This window comes from Aotus nancymaae, unplaced genomic scaffold (assembly GCF_030222135.1).
Source record: "Aotus nancymaae isolate 86718 unplaced genomic scaffold, 86718_ANA_hifiasm-v0.15.2.pri h1tg000020l, whole genome shotgun sequence".
Classification (NCBI taxonomy): Eukaryota; Metazoa; Chordata; class Mammalia; order Primates; family Aotidae; genus Aotus; species Aotus nancymaae.
Genome location: NW_026988432.1, coordinates 58,749,081 through 58,770,382, shown reverse-complemented (window position 1 = coordinate 58,770,382; position 21,302 = coordinate 58,749,081). Strand labels below are relative to the sequence as shown.

The 21,302-nt window shown below is 34.0% G+C and overlaps 1 protein-coding gene across 2 annotated transcripts in view; it reads right to left on the bottom strand.

Moving 5' to 3' along the window:
- SMCHD1 (structural maintenance of chromosomes flexible hinge domain containing 1) overlaps nucleotides 1-21,302 on the bottom strand; it is a 151,624-nt gene that overhangs the window by 28,669 nt on the left and 101,653 nt on the right. For both annotated transcript variants that reach the window (XM_021672411.2, XM_021672412.2), the window contains 11 exons: nucleotides 20,518-20,597; nucleotides 20,136-20,293; nucleotides 18,824-18,939; nucleotides 17,680-17,744; nucleotides 13,127-13,214; nucleotides 11,327-11,458; nucleotides 9,787-9,939; nucleotides 3,932-4,058; nucleotides 3,654-3,773; nucleotides 2,156-2,241; nucleotides 1,392-1,514 (listed from right to left, as the gene is read on the bottom strand). In XM_021672411.2, coding sequence (XP_021528086.1) covers nucleotides 1,392-1,514; nucleotides 2,156-2,241; nucleotides 3,654-3,773; nucleotides 3,932-4,058; nucleotides 9,787-9,939; nucleotides 11,327-11,458; nucleotides 13,127-13,214; nucleotides 17,680-17,744; nucleotides 18,824-18,939; nucleotides 20,136-20,293; nucleotides 20,518-20,597 — 1,248 coding nt within the window. The remainder of the gene's footprint in view (nucleotides 1-1,391; nucleotides 1,515-2,155; nucleotides 2,242-3,653; nucleotides 3,774-3,931; nucleotides 4,059-9,786; nucleotides 9,940-11,326; nucleotides 11,459-13,126; nucleotides 13,215-17,679; nucleotides 17,745-18,823; nucleotides 18,940-20,135; nucleotides 20,294-20,517; nucleotides 20,598-21,302) is intronic.

Below are 21,302 nucleotides of genomic sequence, written 5' to 3'. Positions count from 1 at the left end.
TGGCTAGTTTTTGTATTTTTTATTAGAGATGGGGTTTCACCAGGTTGGCCAGGCTGGTCTCAAATTCCTGACCTCAGGTAATGCACCCGCCTCAGCCTCCCAAAGTGTAGGGATTACAGGCGTGAGTCACCACACTCAAGACTATTCTAGTTTTAGAATAAATGCCAGAAAGAGGATTTTTTAAGGAAGCAAGGGAAAAGACTAAGGATGACATGGGGGGACTGTAAAGTTCTACTACTAGTTAGCATAGGGTTTGTACTTCTGAGGAAACAAAAGAGAAACTATGTAAAATGAGATTTAAAAGATTTCCCCAAGGTTTTCAAGACATGCAATGGGAAATATTTAAAAAGACTTTAAAATACATCTCTCTTGCTAAAATATATATGATGGTAAAAATCTTACATATTGTGCAAGAATTTTATATTGGATGGACTATTAAAATGTGGAAACCAGATATTTATATGCTTAGGATCAAATAATTCATTTCTAAAAATTGGTTCCAAAGAATAACATTTTAAAACATTGTATATTGGCAACTCGTTTCCTAATGCATGTTTATATTTAATTTAACTTAAATTAAAATTCAATTAATTTTTTTAATCTGCAGATTTGAGGTTTGGGCAATAATGTAACACAGCTTTCATCATAAACATTGCTACACATTACCCCCTGTTTTCAGGGGGGCAGTACTACCATAGACTTTAGAGTCAGAGAGACCTTGAGTCATATCTAAGCTATGCCTTTAACTATATTTTAACAAGTTATTTGAGCTCCCTGGATTTAAATTTCCTTATGCAAAAATGAGAAATACTACAAAATAACGGTTTAGACTGTGGTTATAAAAGTAGAATATACATGTATAGGCAATAATCATAGACTTCAGAGTCAGACTACCTGGGGTTTTGGTCCTGACTCTGCCATCTGCTAGCTGTGCAACTCTGAGCAAATTACTTGCCCTCGGTTTCAGCTGGGCACGGTGACACATCCTGCAGTCACAGCTACTTGGGGGGCTGAGGCAGGAGGATGGCTTGAGCCCAGAGATGGAGGGAGCAGTGAGCCACAGTCTTGCCACTGCACTCCAGTCTGGGTGGCAGTGAGACCGTCTCTCCCTCTAAAAAAGTGCTGCATTATACGACGAAAGTATCTCTAAGTAAACAATAAGCCTTGAACTAATAATACATGCTAAAAACTTCTGCCACAGCCCTCAATAGTAATATTACAGATTTTGGTTTAAACTCTGCCAAATCCCTATTGCAATAATGAGAGCAGGTACTTTATAGGAAAGAAGTAAATTACAAAGAACCTGACACTTTGTCACTTTTAGAAGACCCATTTTAAACAAACAAGATAATAAAATGTACTGCCTCTCAAAAGGCTTAACAAACACAAACCTTTCCCAACACATCTCCACTGCCTTTAGTATAGTTTGGAAGAGTACATGATCTTCTAGGTTTTTTCTTTAGTTCTTCCTGTTCTGACAGCTTTCTTTTCAGAAGTGTTTCAATGTGCGGCACCTATAATTTATTTAAAAAAAAAAATTAAAAGGCAGCCCATAGTGACAGTGGAGAAAAATTAACAATTTAGATAACTCAAGAATATAGAGTTGGGAAGCAGACATTATTAAAAAAAAATCAGAAAACACACACACACACACACATACACAGAGAGAGAGAGAGAGACAGAGAAAACAAAATTTTAAAAACCATGGTTATAGTAATATAAAGTTTCCACTTCACTGAATTTAACAAAATCTTGGCCAAGAAATACACTACCTATAATAGGACTTTTCTTTGAAACCTAGTTACACGTATAAAAAAATATAAATTTTAAAAATCTAAATTGTTTTTTGTTATTTTCTCTTATTTACCAACCTGTGTATTGACTATGCAGCCTTTTCAATGCAGTACTTGAACTGATGTATTAATTGCATTTATTGGTGTCATTACATTAAAAATACAAATTGCAATTTCTTTTAATAGAGCACTCTATCATTTTGTTAGTCATTTTTTATGTCTAGTAAGTGACTAAACTATAATGTACACATCTTTGTACCCTAAAACAGTACTCATAGAATTCCTAATAAAACTTTAAAAACTGAGAAAACTGTAGAATAGACTTTAATAAAAAATCTTTCACGTATACTTGGAAACTACACCTGTTGTGTTGTAGGAATGTCAATATTATGTATTTTTAGTTCATTTCGCAATTGGGCCTCTTTTAATCTTGCATCTTCAAATTGACCTAAAATTAAAAACAAAAAATTTGCATCAATTTCTGAAAGCTGCCAAAACCATAGTTTTTGAAAAATATTTTAAAATTCCTTTTGTTTTTCCCTTTTAATGTCTGATGCTAAAATGAAAATTGATAGGTGACTATTTTAGAAATTCAAAATTAGACTATATATCTTAAGGCTCAATTCTGATATATAAAAATGAGAAAACAGAATTAATCCAACTAAAGAAAGATATGATATACTTCAAACTCCTAGTAATCTTGGATAAGTTATTTAATCTTAAACCACATGAGTATACATAATTTATACATAATTGCACAAGGTTGTTCTCACAGTAAACTTTACAAAAACAATTTTTAGTGCTACACAGATGATATATTATCTTATTTTTAGATTTAGCTCCTATTATATTCTAAATATCCTTGATCTTGTATAGGTATATACAAAAGTGAGTACTTTGAGGAAAGCAGTAAATATTTGTTGGTTAACTGATCAAAATAACTAACACAAAGCCAAAACCCTTAGCAAAAAAATCTGACAAATGAAAAGGGAAAAGATGATAGAGCACAACTCAGAAAGTGTCTTGTCTTTCAATTATATACAATATTATTAAGAATCACAGCAAATGTAGGCTGGGTGTGGTGGCTCATGCTTGTAATTCTAGCACTTTGGGAGGCCAAGGTGGGCAGATCACTTGAGAGCAGGAGTTCAAGACCAGCCTGCCCAACATGGTGAAACCCCATCTCTACTAAAAAGACAAAAATTAGCCAGTGTGGTGGTGCGCACCTGTAATCCTAGTTACATGGGAGGCTGAGGCACGAGAATCACTTGATCTCAGGAGGCAGAGATTGCAGTGAGTGAGATCGAGCCACTGAACTCCAGGTTGGGTGACAGAGTGAGACTGTGCCTCCAAAAAAAAAAAATTGCAGCAAATGTTCTGTGAATTGACTCAAGAATAATTTACATATTTCAGTATGAGTGTACGATGCCCCAGATACCTTCATAGTATGACTGTGGATGTGTGAAGTTAAAATACATATAGCTCAGGAGCCAAATAAAAAATTTATGTTACACATCACTTCCTTGGTGATAATATTATCCAGTATCTTTTGCCAGAAGCTGGAGATAAATATAAACATTATTATTATGTTGAAAGCCTTAAATTTTCCACAGGTCCAGATTCCTAACAGAACATGTCAATTTTCTACAAGTAAGTATGATACATATTTATTTAAAATAAGAAATACTTCATCTTAAGAATTATCAACGACAATGTCAACCATCATTGCCACCTTTCTGCAACATTCTGCATTTTACTTGTGGATTAGGAAAGCAGAAGCACGTTTGTGTATCACAATCTCACCTTCTGCCTCATCATTCCCCAAAGCATAATTTTTGTCTTGAATACAAAATGACTTACATTTCATTTCATTAAGAAGCTGTTGGCCCGCTTCAAATAAACTTTTATACATAATAATAGACTGAGATAATTGGTCCTTTTCTTTTGTAAGTGCTGCCATTTGTTGCTGCTTTTTAACATCTAAGAAAAAAATTCAGATAATTTAAAAACGGACTTTTCTAAAATATGTGATAACGTGATTAGATAGCTAATAAACACCATGTTAATGGAAAGCAAAATAAGGTTATCTAAAGTATCACTAACAATGGAGTTTAACCATTTATTTCCTAGAAACTTACCATTGTAAAACATGAATGGTAGGATATATGGTTCTAAGGTTTTTGATAAAAGTGGCAGCTGGGGCTCAAATATAATAAAATATTCAGTACTATCTCTTCCAGGACTACTTTCTGCCAGCACCAGACTCTGTACATAGAAACAAACAATAGGGGAAAACAAGATTTAAAAAGATATTTTTCAACATATAAAGTTTTACATAACTCATTATGTTCTGTTTTCAAGTAAGTGGTTAATTTTAAAGGCAAAAGGCATAGGCTGATCCTTAAGATTCCATTAAACTATCATCACCACTACCACTACCCATGACATAAAACTTTTTAACTTTTGGTATTGGTTTGAAAGCCAAATAATCGTATCAATAAACCGCTTATGTAAAAATTATATATAATAAAAAATTTCAAGATAAAGTTATTTCCTTCACATTAAAAATATCAAAGACTGCTTACAGTTTTGACCTGTAAAATCTTCTTGATTCTAACCTCTAAATTGAAAGCAGCATGAAACAGCTGATAGTGTGAAAGTTATAAAAACAATCACAAAGCCCAATGCTGACCAATGCTGAGTTTAAGTTACAGCTGTTACCTTGGAAATAGACTCATCAGTCCCAGGTGACTGAATAAGAGGTTTTGAAAAGCTCTAAAGATTTTTTAAATTCTATTTTTCTCATTAATGCACAAAAAAACTTTTGCTATATTTTAAGACCATTAACATATAACTAGTAAATGACACAAATATATTTTTATCTAAAATGATTTTTTTTACACAATTCTAAAGGAAACAACAGATAGTAGCTGTTTTTGTTTAGACTATAACAATACAATTTACAGAGAAGTAATACTTTTTAAAAATCTAAATCAGTGTGACACTGTAGGGCAATCCATGAAATATTATAAATTACAGCTCACAGATTTTTTTCCCAAAAAATATAGAGTACAAGCCCACCACTATACCAATTGCCAATCAGTTTCTGAATGTGGTTTTCAATAGACTTACATAAATGCAAACATGTATTTAAAAACCATTTTGCATTTTAAAAAATAAGTAACATAGACTTTATACTTTAGCAACTTGCTTTCAGCACTTGATTTGATTTGTTGATCAATTCATGTGAATGTATAGATGCCAATTTAAAAAATTTATACAAAGTACACTATACTACCCATTTATTGGGTGGTGAATATTGAGTATATTTAAAATCTTTAAACGATTATTTATAATATAGCAAAAATATATCTCCAAATGCTTCTCTGCAAATGTGTTTTCTAGGATTAATAATGAGAAGTATAAGTTTATTTTAATAGGTAGTATCAAATTTCCCTTAAAAGAAGCTGTATCAATTTATCCTCTCACCAGCAGCGTATGGGAGTGCCCAATTCCCCTGATGCTGGCCAACATTTAATATCAATCATGTACTTTTTTCTAAAAAGGGGAATTAAAGAGCAGCCAGTCATTATTATTTTAACCAACATTTCCCTGAGTGGTACTGAAATCATGCTTCTTATGTTTACAGGTTATTTATATTTTCTTTTCCATTGATTGCCTGCTCATATTCTTTGCCCATTTATTTTTCTACTGGTTTGTCTTTTTAAAAAATTGATTTGCAAGTAGTTCCTCAGGAGGTTTTAGAAATCTGTTCAAATATTAGTCCTCTAATTATACGTATCTACACATATAGTCATGCACCACATAACGAAATTTCAGTTAACAAAGGACCGCATGTACAATGGTGGTCCCAAAAGATACTGTAGCTTTACTGTACCTTTTCTATGTTTAGATACAAATATTATTATGTTAAAATTACCTACAGTGTTCAGTAGTCATATACTGTACAGGTTTTTAGCCTAGGAAAAATAAGTTATGCTACTGGGTGTGGGGGATCACACCCATAATTCCAGCACTTTGGGAGGTTGAGGTGGGTGTATCGCCTGAGGTCAGGAGTTCGAGATCAACCTGGCCAAACGGTGAAACCCCATCTCTACTAAAAATACAAAAAAATTAGCTGGGTGTGGTGGTGCATGCCTGTAGTCCCAGCTACTTGGGAGGCTGAGGTGCGAGGATCGTTTGAATCCAGGAGGTGGAGGTTGCAGTGAGCCAAGAGTGTACCACTGCACGCTAGCCTGGGTGACAGAGTGAGACCTGTCTTAAACAAACAAAACAAAACAAAAAGAAAGAAATGGGTTATGCCATATAGCCCAGGTATATAGTAGGCTATACCACCTAGGTTTGTGTAAGTATACTCTACAATGTTTGAACAACAATGAAATCACCTAATGATATAGTTCTCAGAACATATGCCCATCATTAAGTGATGACATGACTGCATATAGCAAAATCGATAGTTCTCCTCAATTTACTACCGTAAAAACTTTTTGTTCTATTAACGAATCACATAATAAATCTGATCATCCACTGTCAACAATTATCAACACGTTGTCACTGTTTGCAGTGGCATAATCATGGCTCATTATAGTCTCAACCTCCCAGGCTTAAGCTATCTTCCCACCTCAGCCTCCTGAGTAGCTAAGGCTACAAATGCATGCCACCATGCTTGGGTAACTGGGTACTTTTTTTTTTTTCTTGTAGAGATGGGGTTTTGTCATGTTGCCCAAGATGGTCTTGAATTCCTGGGCTCCAGCAATCCTTCCACCTTGGCCTCCCAAAGTGTTAAGGATTATAGCCATGAGCTACTGTGCCCAGCAGAAAGTGTAACTCTTAATATACTTAAATATAATCTTTTCCTTTATGTCTTGTTTAAAAAGGTATCGCCTATCTCAGTTTTATAGTTTTTAGTCCCTAATGCATACCTACCAAGAAAAAAGGATAAACAGAATAACAGAAATGAAGAGAACTGAAGAGTCCAAAACCGTATCCAAGCATAAATGGAAATTTCGCATATGAGAAACAAATGCATATCTGCCATCAAAAATTTCCGGATCATGTAGGCAAATAATACACTGAATTTAAATAGCACAATTAACAAACTTGAGCAACTACAAATTTAGATTGTAACTTTAAACAAAGCAATAATGTGGAACATTTACAAATATTGGTTGTGCTCTGGACCAGTGTTTCCTAAACTTCTCTGATGATAAGAATCATCTGCTTGTCAAAAATCAGATTCTACATCCCTGCTTCAGATATACTAAATCAATATCTGAGGCAGGAGCCAAGTAGGGCTTGAGTTTTCTACTTATTCAGTGAGATATCAGGGACCTCTAGTGGTAAGAGGACATTTACATGCATGATATGAAGAGATTTTTATACACAGCTGTTAGGGGATAGCGAAATCTGTCTGAATCTCAGGAATATAAACAGCAGGCTTAGCAATTTCAAATGTCTACAAGGGGGCCAAGAAAACTGGACATAGGTAAATAGGAAAACAGGTAAAGTGGACTAGATGTCTTCTTCCAACAGAAACCCACTCTACATGTTAAGTATGTCTCCCCATTTCCCTTTGTTTTTCAATGTGGCTTTCATTACCTAATTTTTATTAGGACACAAGAAAATTTTACTTTATTCTCTACTGTAATAAAAATAAAAGAACAAGTGTGAATTTAAGTGGAAAATAACATATGTCTTCAATGTCAATAAATGAAAAGAAGTGGCATGGAAGCGGCTGACTGGAAACCAAATGCACTGAGAGAAGCAGTGACTGAGGCTGCACATATAGCTGGCATAGGAGAATCCTCACCCAGTGTTGCCAGATCTTCAGATTTCACCAAATAAATTAGAAATGCAGATTTTTACATGCAACTCCAGAACTTTAAATGTTGAAAACTAATTAAAATGAAAATGCTGCATTGGTCAGCCATTGCCAGACCAACTGACAAGTCTTTAGGCCAGGTACAGCTGGCAGGCTCCTATTGTATAAGTCTAATTTTATTGAAACAATGTGATATTAGCAATGAGTTAGATACAGAAATGAACAACAACAAGAATACAAGAAAAACTAACATTTCACATCTATTAGTATTTTTAGAACTACTGATAAAGATACCAAGAAAACTAATGGATTTGAAAAAGGGTCAATAAAACCCAGAAATATAAAAAATTAAAGGAATAAGGATATCAGAGATAGCATTGTGAATATGATCTGCCCCTCCAATATAAACAAAGGAAAGTTCTAAAAACAAAACAAAACAAAAAACACCTCAGGAAAAAGTACTTATTTACCAAAGAGCGCTAATATTTTTAATTATTAAGAAAAAAATGAAAATTCTAAAATGGTCAGTGGACAATCTTAGAAAGATTAAAACCAAAAAAAGTTCAACCGTAGTAGTAACAAAAAAAATTTTTAATTGGATATTTGGTTACAATATTTATTTTTTTGAGTCAGAGTCTCGCTCTGTTGTCAGGCTGGAGTGCAGTGGTGCTATCTAGGCTCACTGCAACCTCCACTTTCCGGGTTCACACGATTCTCCGGCCTCAGCCTCCCAAGTAGCTGGGACTACAGGTGCAAGCCACCATGTCCACCTAATTTTTGTATTTTTAGTAGAGATGGGGTTTCATTATTTGGCCAGGATGGTCTCAATCTCTGGACCTTGTGATCCAACTATCTCAGCCTCCCAAAGTGTTGGGATTACAGGTGTGAGCCACTGAGCCCAGCCTGGTTAGAATTTTAAAAACTGTTCATATATATAGTGTTCTAATATGAGTAAAATGGACATATACTTCTGGTGGGAATATAAACTAAGAGCAATTGGCAGTAACTACTAAAAGGCTTAAAATATGCATATCCTATCTCTAACAGGTTCTGCCTCTAGTAATTTCTTAACATAATAATACATGCAAAAGGATATATAGTTATCCCTTGGTATCTGTGGGGTACTGATTCCAGGACTCCCACAGATACCCAAATCCATGCATACTCATGTCCCTGATATAAAATGGTGTAGTATTTGCATACAGCCTATGCACATACTCCATATACTTTGAATCATCCCTAGATTACTTAATAACAATACCTAATACAATGTAAACACTATGTAAATAGCTGTTGTATTATTTATATAATACTGACAAGAAAAAAATCTGTACGTCTTCAGTACAGATGAAATTTTCTCCCAGTATTTTTGAATCCACAGATGTGAAACCCATGGATATGGGGGGTTGACTGTACTTAGAAGAAAGCTAATGGAAGCACTGTTGATAACAACAAACTTTAGAAAAGAACTAATTTTCACTAAGGATTGACCAAATAAATTCTGGTCATTAATGGACAATGATGTAGGCTTACTTTTACCTACAAGATATTAGAGACGTTAAACAAGAAAAGATTTTTATAAAGGCATAATTCTATTAATGAAATTTTACACCCTCTGAACACACACATATAATGGCATGCAGGCAACATTAGTGTATATTTCAAAACTCCAGAAGGTAATAATAAATTGTTAATCATCTATTATCTCTGACAGGTGACAATATCTTGATTATTTATGGAGGTTCTTGCACTGGATATTTTAAAAATACAAATAAAACTATTTTCATTTTAGAAAAAAATGAGTAACAAAGCGTTTAATTAAAGTTTACCTGAGCTATATTTTATTTTGTTTCTATCCGCATAATGGCAGCTTTTCAATGAAACATAAAACATCACATATTGTCGCTAAAGTTAAAAATGACTAGAATCGGAGAAAGCTGTTTGTCATCCCATAGGAAAAAGAGGAGTCTTACTTACAAAGATCCTGGGTTCAATATGTAATAGCAAAATCAGAAAATATTTCAGTTTACTTTCCAATTTAGTGCTATGATTAGAACATCTTCATAACTATACAAAAGAAAAGCTATCTTAAAAACGGTTAAAAACATTAAATACAGAAATCCTATCTACCAAAAGATATAAAAAATTTACCATGATTTCAGCTGAACCATTCACAAAGGGGAATTCAAGTGTTCTAACTTTCCCAATAAAGAGTGGGGTATCAGTATCTTCCTCATTAGAACCTTTAATGGTGGCTACTATAGTGCCAACCAAATCAATTCCAGTATGGTTATTGTAGTCATCCTTAAAATAAAAAATGGAAAACAATTAGAGAAACTGGTCAAATGATTAAACCCAGAGAAGAGCATATACAAATCAGAAAGAAGACACAGAGCCCCCAACATTAAATTATCTGGATCTTTCTTAATCTAAGCACAGAATTCAGTTCTAAGTTTGAGTATTCCACAGGCAAGAAATAGTTCTAGAAACCATAAAAGAACAATAGACTTCCACCTAATACAACAGTTCCTACCTTACTGAATTACAAGGACTCCCATTTTAAAATGTCACCTTTTCATGTACTTTTAGCACCTACTGATGTGAAAAAGTGCTTAATAAAAAGTTACTATAAACTTGTAGTGACTTTAATTATTTTATTAACTCCAGCAGCATCTGTATACATTTGAAAACCAATAGGCCTATATGTGTCTCACACAATGTATCGTGCTTATGTGAGATTCAAAGACCCTTTGAGTAATTCTATGGCACTGTTTACCCCAACAAGATGTTTTGGGAAAAGAGATGTTTGAGGAAAAATAACCAATCATCTAAAGCAGGAAAATAAAATGAAAGTAAATATATATCCCACCAAACACATTTTCCATAAAGGTGCAGTCCTACTACTGTGTTCTACATGTTTTTGTTAATATTTTTGGCAGCCATGTTGCTGCTTACTCTTTATGAAATCAGCCTTAGAGGAGTTCTGATTTTCTTCCTTAACTATGAGCAGTCATCAGAGCAGATCTCTTAAAAAAAATACTTATCTCCTTCTGTCCCCTCAGTGAACTGGACATTGAGGAGTCAACATAGTTCACACTCATTTAATATACATGAAACAGGTAAGTAAAGGTATGTATTAGGCAAGGTAGCAGCTGGGTGTGGTGGTTCACAGCTGTAATCCCAGCACTTTGGAAGGCTGAGGAAGGAGGATAACGTCAGGCTAAGATTTCAAGACCAGCCTGGGCAACATAGCAAAATCCAGCAAAATCCCACAGAAAAAATTTAGAACTAGCCAGGTGTGGTGCTGCGTGCCTGTGGTCCCAGCTACTCAGAAGGCTGAGGTGGGAGGACTGCTTGAGGCTGCAGTGAGCTATGATTGTGCCACAGCACTCTAGCCTAAGTGACAGAGCAAGACCTTGTCTCAAAAAAAAAAAAGATAGGCAGATTTGAGATTTCTGCACTTTGAGTCAGTTCTGCTTAGTATGTCTGGATTCACTTCATGTATAATGCTATGTATTCTCCATTTGTATTAAAATACAAAGATATTTATGAATATTTAATTCATCTGTACAAGTTTTCTATAACCTTAAACAGAGCAATTGACAGAATCCATAAAAATAATTTTGTACCCTAAAATCAAAGATAATTTTTCTTGTTACCATTTGTAGCTTTGGAAGAAAATAAACATTACCGTGATACTGAGATGTAAATCTCTGACCAAGGTCCTGCTGGCAACTGAGCGAACATTAGAAACAGCTGGTGTAGGTGGTTTAATTTTAGGCACTAACTTCACAGGTTGATTAGGCAGGACATCAACTATAATCTTACAAAACAAGAGAGACATTCTGATTAACAACATGTCGATGCGTTAGCATTTAAGAAGAAGGGAAGATATAATGATGGCGCATACTAAATAAAATTAAATGTTTGGCCGGTTGCATGGCTTACTCCTGTAATCCCAGCACTTTGGGAGGCCAAGGTGGGCGGATCACAAGGTCAGGAGATTGAGACCATCTTGGCCAACATGCTGAAACCCCATCTCTACTAAAATACAAAAAATTAGCTGAGTGTGGTGGTGGGTGCCTGTAGTCCCAGCTACTCAGGAGGCTGAGGCAGGGGAATCATTTGAACCCGGGTGGTGGGGGTTGCAGTGAGCTGAGATTGCATCACTGCACTCCAGCTTGGCGACAGAGCAAGACTCTTTCTCAAAGAAAAAAAAAAATTAAATGTTACCTTCTAAAATTTATTTCCACGAATCTTTTAAAAGTAACCAATTTTCTTTTAAGATTCAGTATAAAAGTCAGGTCAGGTTAATTTTTGGATGTTTATGGCCATCTAAGAACAAACTTAGAGGTATTAAAAAACATAGGTAATTAAAAAAAATTAGTATACCAACAGTATTGTTTTTTTGAGATGGAGTCTTGTTGTGACACCCAGGCTGGAGTGCAATGGCATGATCTTGGCTCACTGCAACCTCCGCCTCCCAGGTTCAAGCGATTCTCCTGCCTCAGCCTCCCGAGTAGCTGGGACTACAGGCGCACATCCACCATGCCCAGCTGATTTTTGTATTTTTAGTAGAGATGGGGTTTCACCATATTGGCCAGGCTGGTCTTGAGCTCCTGATCTCAAGTGATCCGCCCACCTCAACCTCCCAAAGTGCTGGGATTACAGGCATGAGCCACCACGCCCAGCCTATACTAACAGTATTAAATGTAGATGATGTATACTTAAACTACCTTGAACATCACTATCTAGAATTCTAATAACTGAAATACTATTTAGTTTTAATTTCCAATTTTTATTATTTTAAAAATTTTATCTTAGATTCAGAAAGAATATGTGCAGTTTTGTTACATGAGTATATTGCAGGATGCTGAGGTTTGGGCTTCTAATGATCCCGTGATCCAAGCAGTGAACACAGTATCTAACAGGTAGTTTTTCAATTCTTGCCCACCTCCCTCTATCCCCTCTTTTCCAATCCCCAGTGTTCACTGTTCCCATCTTTGTGTCCATGTGTACGCAATGTTTAGCTCCCATTTGTAAGGGAGAACAGGCAGTATTTGGTTTTTGGTTTCTTAGTTAATTTACTTAAAATAATGGCCTCTAGCCATATCCATGTTGCTGCAAAGGACATAATTTCACTCTTTGTTATGGCTGTGTGAAATAGTACTAATATTTTTTCACGCATGGTTGATATGAGCAACTTTACCACACAACACACTAAAATGCTTACTAAGTCTCTGATATAAAGACAAATGGAAATGTTACTCCTGTAATAGGCCAATTATTGAACAAATTTAAACATATTCTACACTAATTTTCCTGACAATTGAATTATTTATATTTTGCATCCAATAACTACTTCACTTTTAAACAAAACATTTTGTTCATAAACGACATGAGAAAATGTAAAGCTATTTCATTTAATGCAGAACCAAGGGGGAAAAAAGAAAATATAAAGCTAACTGGTATACAAAACAAGTAAGCAAACCTGTTCACTGTTGAGAATATTTGTTTTATCCATCATAAAACCAAACTGGATACAATATGTCCCCACTTTATTAGGAATTACTTTATCCCTAAAATGAAAAGAAAGTTAAGATTACTGACAATGTTTGTATAAAGGAGGAAAGAATTTAAAGTGTCAACATTTCTGTTCTTTCCACAAAAATAAATGACTAGAAAGAACTACTAATACTATTTTGACCTTCATTCATTTAACAAATATTTCTTGCTTACTCCCAGGTTCCTCTTACCTGCTCATTCTTTCACAAAACATCCAGAACAAAAGCACTGGATATGATAAAAATTGAAAGAACAGGACTATGAAGTTGAGAAAGCAGTAAATACATCAAAAATGCTGAATTACATGTAAAGTAAATTTTGCTTCATTTCTACTTTATAAATTTCTGACAGTTTTGTATTTCAAAATTATAGAACATCCTGCTAATCTATGTAACTTTACTTCCATTCAGGTATTATTTGAAATATTTAACTATATATACTAAGTATTTACTGTGATTCAACTATCAATAAGGAACTCAGTGCCTAAGACGAAGTACACTTATCAACCTATTTTGGTCACGCTTTACCACAATGAAAATATGAATGATATTCTACAGTATGTGTAATGTAGCTCATGATCCCTAGAGTAGCTTTTGCATGATACTCATATTCTCAAAATACTGGCTCAATGTATTAAAAAGCACAGGTTTTGAATACATATTTGAATTGAAATCCCAGCACTGTAACATTTAAGTAACCTTGAAGAAAATTATTTAACCTTCCTCTGTATGTTTTCTTTGAGATGGTAATTCTTAAGAAAGTTATATTGAGAATTAAAACAAGGCTGGGCGCAGCGGCTCGTGCTTGTAATCCCAGCAATTTGGGAGGCCAAAGCAGGCAGATCACTTGAGGTCAGGAGTTTGAAATTAGCCTGGCCAACATGGTGAAACCCCGTCTCTACTAATAATACAAAAATGAGTCAGGCGTGGTGGTGTGTGCCTCTAGTCCCAGCTATTTGGGAGGCCAAGGCAGGAAAGTCACTTGAACCCGGAAGGCAGAGGTTGCAGTGAGCCAAGATCATGGCACTGCACTCCAGCTTGGGTGACAAAGTGAGACTCTGTCTCAAAAAAAAAAAAAGAGAAAGAGAATTAAAACAGACTTCTGCTTCCAAATGGCAGGCCAACCCTTCATGATGAAAACAGCTGGACAACAACAACAAAAAAATTGCTTGAAAATGTTCAAGAGTTAATAAGCTAAAGTAAAAAATAACTCAGTAGAATATAAGATAAGAATGGAGATTTCACATTTAAAGATGCTTCACTCCTGGGAGTAAATTCTAGCAGCACAGGTAAACCTAAAGCAGACCAGCTTGCCAAAGAAATGGGACTTGGCTTTGAATCATCTCAAATCTCTGAAACTGGACTGAAGTGGTAATAGATGGGTAGCGGCCCAGACAACTGACAGAAACAAATGTAACATACTCTTATCCTATATATCAATTATTTCTATAAATATTCACAAATAAAATGTCTAGTACAGCCATAATAGAATCACCAGATACATGAAGGACAGAACTAGAATTAAAACTACAGAAACCAGGAGAAAATCACAACAGAACTAAAGGAACTCTAGGCAGACTCTAATACATTGATTAACTGAAAATGCCAAATGGAAATTGGCAACTCAAGAAGTGATTTAACAGAAAATCAGATGTCACTGAATAGAGAATCAGTTAACTGAAGACAGTTCAAAGTAATCACCTAGAAGAAAGAAGGGAAAAAGAATGGGAAAAAATTTACAGAATTTTAAAACTTAAGACCACAAAACCAAAGCCCATGAAAACTCAGCAGGATATAAAAAAGAAATCCACATAGACATATCATAGTAAAACTGCTAGGCATAGTAAAACTGCTTGGCAGGAACTGCTGGGGTAGGCAGAAGAGGAACCAACCACAAAACAGCCAAAGGAGGGAAAATATATTTTTTAAAAAACAATAATGAGACTGACAACAGAATGGTGGGATAGTGAAAGATGGTGGTAAGAAACTGCTGACCTTGAGTACCATACACAGTAAAAATATCCTTCAAGTATGAAGGTGGAATGAAGATATTTTCAGGTAAAACTGAGATAATTCGTCACCAGCAGACATACTGAAGAAGCGTCCCAAGATGGAAAACAATACCAGATGAAAGCCTTGAGTTCAAGATTAACAGAAAGGATAAATGAATAAATCTAAATGAACACTGACTGTAAGCAATAAAAATGATGCCTTGATAGGTTTAACATGCGCAACAAAAAAGGCATGTAAATTAGGAGAAAGGAATGAAAGTAAATGGTCCAAGATCCATGCACTGCTCAAGAAAGCAAAAAAAATACAAATTTACTAGATATTGGTATGTCAAGTATACATGTTACAAATCTCTAAGGAAATCTATTAGAGAACAGTGAAAGACTGTATAACTACCAAGTTACAAAGAAACAGAAAATGACAACTAGAAACAATAAATAAATAAATAAATAAAACAGGAAAGAGGAAAAAAACCGATGGATCACACAGAAAACAAGAGATCCCAAACCAAGTGAATTGGTATATGTAAGATCTAAACTTTCAATTAGAAAACAAAGATTATCAGAAAAAAAAAGATAATGCCATTTACAAATGATACACTTAAAAGTATACATACACACACACACACACGCACGCAAGCACACGCAAACATGCATGCACACACTAATCCTCATGATTCCTAAAGTGACTTTTGCACGTCATTCACAGGAATGTTGGTATACTGCTATCAAAGTAAACTTTAAGGCAAAAAACATTACTAGAGAAAAAGAATAGTTCATAATAACAGGTTTAATTTGCAAGAAAAATATAATAACAATCTAAGTCTGTATATACCTAATAACAAAGCCTCAAAATATGTAAGGCAAACACTACAAAACTAACATAAAAAAATAGACAAATTGGAGATTTACTACACTGTTAGGTGAAAGACAAAAAAACTAAATAAAAGGTAGAACACTGTACCTCAAATACAAAAATCACATTATTATCTAATATATTTGGAACATATACAAAAATTGACTATTATATAACCAGCACAAAAACAAATACCAACTAATTTCAAAGGACTGAAATCATACAGTGTAGACTTTCTGCCCATGGTAGAATTAAGCTAGAAATCGAAAAAGATAATTAGAAAATTTCACAGTTTAGTAAACATCTGAATAAACCATGGGTCAAAGGATGAAATCACAATGAAAACTGGAAAATATTTTAATCCAAGGCTGGACTCAGTGGCTCATGCCTGTATCAGCACTTTGGGAAGCTGCAGTGGAAAAACTACTTGAGACCAAGAGTTTGAGAACAGTCTAGGCAACATAGTGAGGCCCCCATATCTACTAAATTAAAAAAAAAATTAGCTAGGTGTGGTGGTGCACACCTGAGGTCCTAGGAACTAAGGAGGCTAAGGCAGGAGGATTGCTTGAATCCAGGAGTTCAAGGCTGTAGTGAGTTACACATGGCCCTCCAGCCCAGATGAAAGAGTAAGACCCTGGTTTGAAAAAAGTAAAAAGAAAAAACAATTTTTGATCTAAATGCTAATAAAAACAAAACATACAAAACTTGCGAATGCTATTAAAGCTATGCTTAGAAATGTACAGCTCTACATATACACATATACTGGCTATTTGCAATAGCCCAAAACTTAAAATGCAAATAGCCATTAGGAAAACTGTAGTGTGTTCACACAATGGACTTCTATATAGCAATGGAAATGAATGGATTTATACGTATATGCTACAGAATAATCTCATGATGCTGAGTGCAAGAAGTCATATACAAAAAAAAAATTGTATATATCAAGTTCAAAAATGGGCACAATTAAATCAGAGATGATAGGGATGTATGGTAAGATAAATGGAACTCTAAGACCAAGTCAAGAGAGGGTTTGTGGTATGTGCACATGTGTGTCTACAAGAGTGTGTGTGTGGCAAGCACAACAGGAAGGAGGAAGGTAATAACTGGAAGAGGTAAGAGGTGGAGCTTCCATGATTGGTCCTTTACCAGTTAGTGTGAAAAAGCACTGAACAAATATAATGAGCATTTTGACCCTTTTGATGACAAAGGATTTTTAAAGAAACTTAAGACATATCTTTTCAGATTTGAAAATAGAGGTCCAGAATGTAGCAGCAACATTCTCAAAGTCACAAAAATGTCAAAAGTCAGTCCAATCTTTATAGAAACCTCCTATATGATAAAGAATTATAAAGTGCTTTGACAACATAAAAGAATTCTTCTGATGACTTTGATAGTTTCAAAAGCAAATACAATTACAATTTACAAAGCTTAAAACCAATTTAAAGCTTAAAAATGAAAACACACCTTTTCCCAAAAACAGACAAAAATTTAGAGATACTAATATTTCTATTTGATAATAAATTACTTTTCCTCAGGTGAGCCCACAAATATCTCCAGGGTTGAATTATTTTGTAACAAGGTATGTATTCAAAATATGAAATTATTTGAGAAATACCTGAAATAGAAGCAGCCATCTTCCTTGTCATTATCTTTTATTTTATTACAACTAAATGTTTCTGCCTAGAAAGGTGAGTAGGGAGAAGGGGAGAGGGGAAAATGACAAAATTTAACATAGTATACTTAGGAGGAAAACTTATTATATACCTGAACTGAAGGTGAATCCAGATCCCATTTATGATACAGGTAGACATACACATGTATATATCATGTGAAGTACAATGTGAGATTACTCACAGTGGAATGACACCCCATTAAAAAAGACACACAATAGATCTTTATGGTGATACTATTTTAAGGTAATAGCAACTTGACTGAACTGACAGTCTAAATTAAGCAAGCAAAGATTCAGGATTAATTAAGCAAAATAGTTTCCAAAACCAATGATTAAAATGAGCCATAAATGTTGAAGTAGGTATCAGGACACTGACAAACTTTAGTTTCCAATTTTAGATTTCAGATCTTCCTTGTCCAATATGGTAATTAATGGCTAGTTGTGGCTACTGGGCACTTGAAATGTAGCTTGTCTGAATTGATATACAGTGAAAATAAACACCAAATTTCAAAGACTTGGTAAGATAAAAGAATGTAAAATACCAGCAATAATTTTTAAACTACTGAATATATGTTGAAATGGTAAGTTTTGATATATTAAAAGGTTAAAAACATTAGAATTCTACTTATTTCTTTTTAGCTTTTTAATGTAGCTACTAGAAAGCTGAAACACCAGGTGTCATCTTTCTACTGGACAGCATTGCTCTAGACCCTCGAACTCTCTCTTCACTCTTTCAAGCAGTCTACCAATCCTATCTCTTTACTATCTCATTTTCTATATTATCCCCTCATGATATTTAATATCTTCTGCCTTATGCCCTTATGCTGTCCTTCAGATGAAATAATTTTAATGTGTAGGCATCTTAAAATGTTAAGAAAAATCACAACGTAGACTACTCTTTTTCAGTAGCATCAATCCTTAATTTTGAAACATACATGATGTAATTTCTTTAACCCCAAAAAATAGAGTGAATTAACTTCCGTTTCTCAAATTTATGTAACATTATATATTTATATTAAATTAAATTTAGCTTTAAGTTAAATGTAAGAACTATTTTTAACTTCAAAAAATGCTTCCCATGACTCACATTTGCTGGGGGTCGGTTCCCACTGGTAGATAGCTTCCACATTTTCATGGAAATACGTGCTGGATTAATATTTTTAATAATACTGTCATCTTCAGAAATAACACTAATCATAAAATCTGTCATGATTAAAAACATTAAAAAATTATTTTCTTTCCAGTTCAATTAATGGATATGGTTAAATAATTGTATGCCTTAAAGCATATATCTTATTCAAATGTTAATAATATAATTTTGATGATGAAATGTGTAAATTCTAGCATACAAGACCAAAAAGACTAGACTATATATACTCAGCAACTTAAGAGTTAGACCAACTGGTTACAGCACCATATGCTTTATGTATTCCAAGAACAGAATATTTACTTTCTTTTATGGTTTTCAAGAGCATACAATAGCCAAAAGAACATTATATATAATATTCCCATTATATTTACCACCCGAAACATTTGTTTGGCACCTGTTATTAGTTTTTTAATCACAGGATAGATCTCCCTGAAATAGATTTACTTTATACAAAGTATAGTCTACTTGATAAAGTATAAAAAGCTATGTATACATGTAACTTAATTATTAAAAATTATTGTTAAAAAATTTTACATCTAAACTTTGAGGTGCTTCATTCACTACTTAAAACTATGTACAGGAATTCATGCTTTAAGAAAACAGAAGTCTTCCAGAAAATTATTTGTGTGAAGCAAAAACTAATTTCCTATTGACTTAGCATCTGCCATATGGTATTGAAATCATTTGCTTCCCTGTCTCCTACATTAGACTGAGCACACTGAAAACCGTGCTATTCATTATCACAATTCAGAGCACAGCATAGTATCTTAACACAGTACTATTTAATAAATGTTTGTTGTTCTGAAATATCTTTAATCATAAAGGCTGATGTGATATATTTCCATTCAAATTAAGCTAAATAATTCTAGTTATGATGGGTTTAAGATAACAACATCATATTTAGTAGACCTTAACTTTGTAATTCTCACCATTTAGTTCCTGTTTCTTTTACACAATTTCATAATTCAGTCAATGTACAAACACCACCAAAATTAATTACCTCAGACTATCAGTTTATGTATGAACTTTCAGTTCATTCTTGACATTAAAATAATGTAAGACATGGGAATGAGGGTAGGCATTGCTAAGTCAAATATATTTTCTTTGCCACTTAAGAGGCTATTTTCTTTAAGACGCTATCATAAGCATGATTTTTTATTGCAATGAACACCTAGGATAAATAATTTATTCCACTAATGTAAAAGGAAAATTATCATCATAGATTTATTTACGTATGTGAAATACTCACCAGTGAAAAGACCCCCAGCTAAGAAGGAAGCATCTTTGTCATATTTAACATTTAGACGAACGGGTTTTTCTGGGTCTGGAAGAATCATTAATTTAATTACAGGTCCTTCTATGATACTCTTATTATAGATGGCTTTAACCTGCACAGTATGCTCTCCCCTAACAAAACAAAAGAGGAGAGGAGTTCAAATTACATTAGTTAATAACCTAAAAATTCTGAGACAATTACACAAAGTTCAACTCTTAGAAAACCTCTCAACTTCTATTCAGTCTCAACTCTTGCCTAACATTAAATAGAAGAACAGTCATTACTCTTAACTTCAGCAAGCAATAAGAAAAATGATTCTCTATAATGCCAACAACTATCAAACTTTGGTTCTTACCTAGGGGCAAAAACACTGAATACTCCCAAATTAGACCTGCCCTTCTCATCTGTTTTATGCTGTTGGTTTGAAGGCATGAGCTAAAAACAAAATAAAATGGTTAATTAGAAAATTCTAGAGATCAATCAAGTTCTTTTCTTCCATTACAATATTCTTTCCCTTTATTCCTATTTTAAAAGCAGTATTTGCATACTTTTAAAATCTAAATTTTTAAAATTTGAACAAGTTGAAATAATGTAGTATGTAATGACATAATCCAAAAGAGAGTAACAATCACTCATCTTGATCAATTCAACTAGAATTTAATGTTTCAGTTACTAAGTTGCAAATTTCTATGTTCACTGTTTCAATGTCACTGGTACATCAAATGAAGTTTGTTTATGTAAACACTGAAGGTATATTCCAAAGCTGGGGCAGGTGTAGGAGATAGCACTGGAGAAATATATACTCTACACACATACTCAAGACAAAGGATTATAGCACTATCTTCACTCTTACTTCATTTTTCTCTTGAATGTCTACTCAGATATGTTTCTCAAACTTCTGCTGCAATACTACATTCACGGTGATAGCCAAGCTTTCACTTCCAAGTGATTAAGAATCAGTGGGCACATTTCCTAATAACTGGTTTAGAAGGATCTTTCAGCCTTTTACATATGGTTCTCCAAAAACTAGAATCTTATCTTTATTTGGGGTTGAAAATAACCATTGTCTTACTCTACTGGTAGCAAACATTCAGAACAACTGCGAATTTGTAGATCATAGTAACAGAAAAATCAGACTTT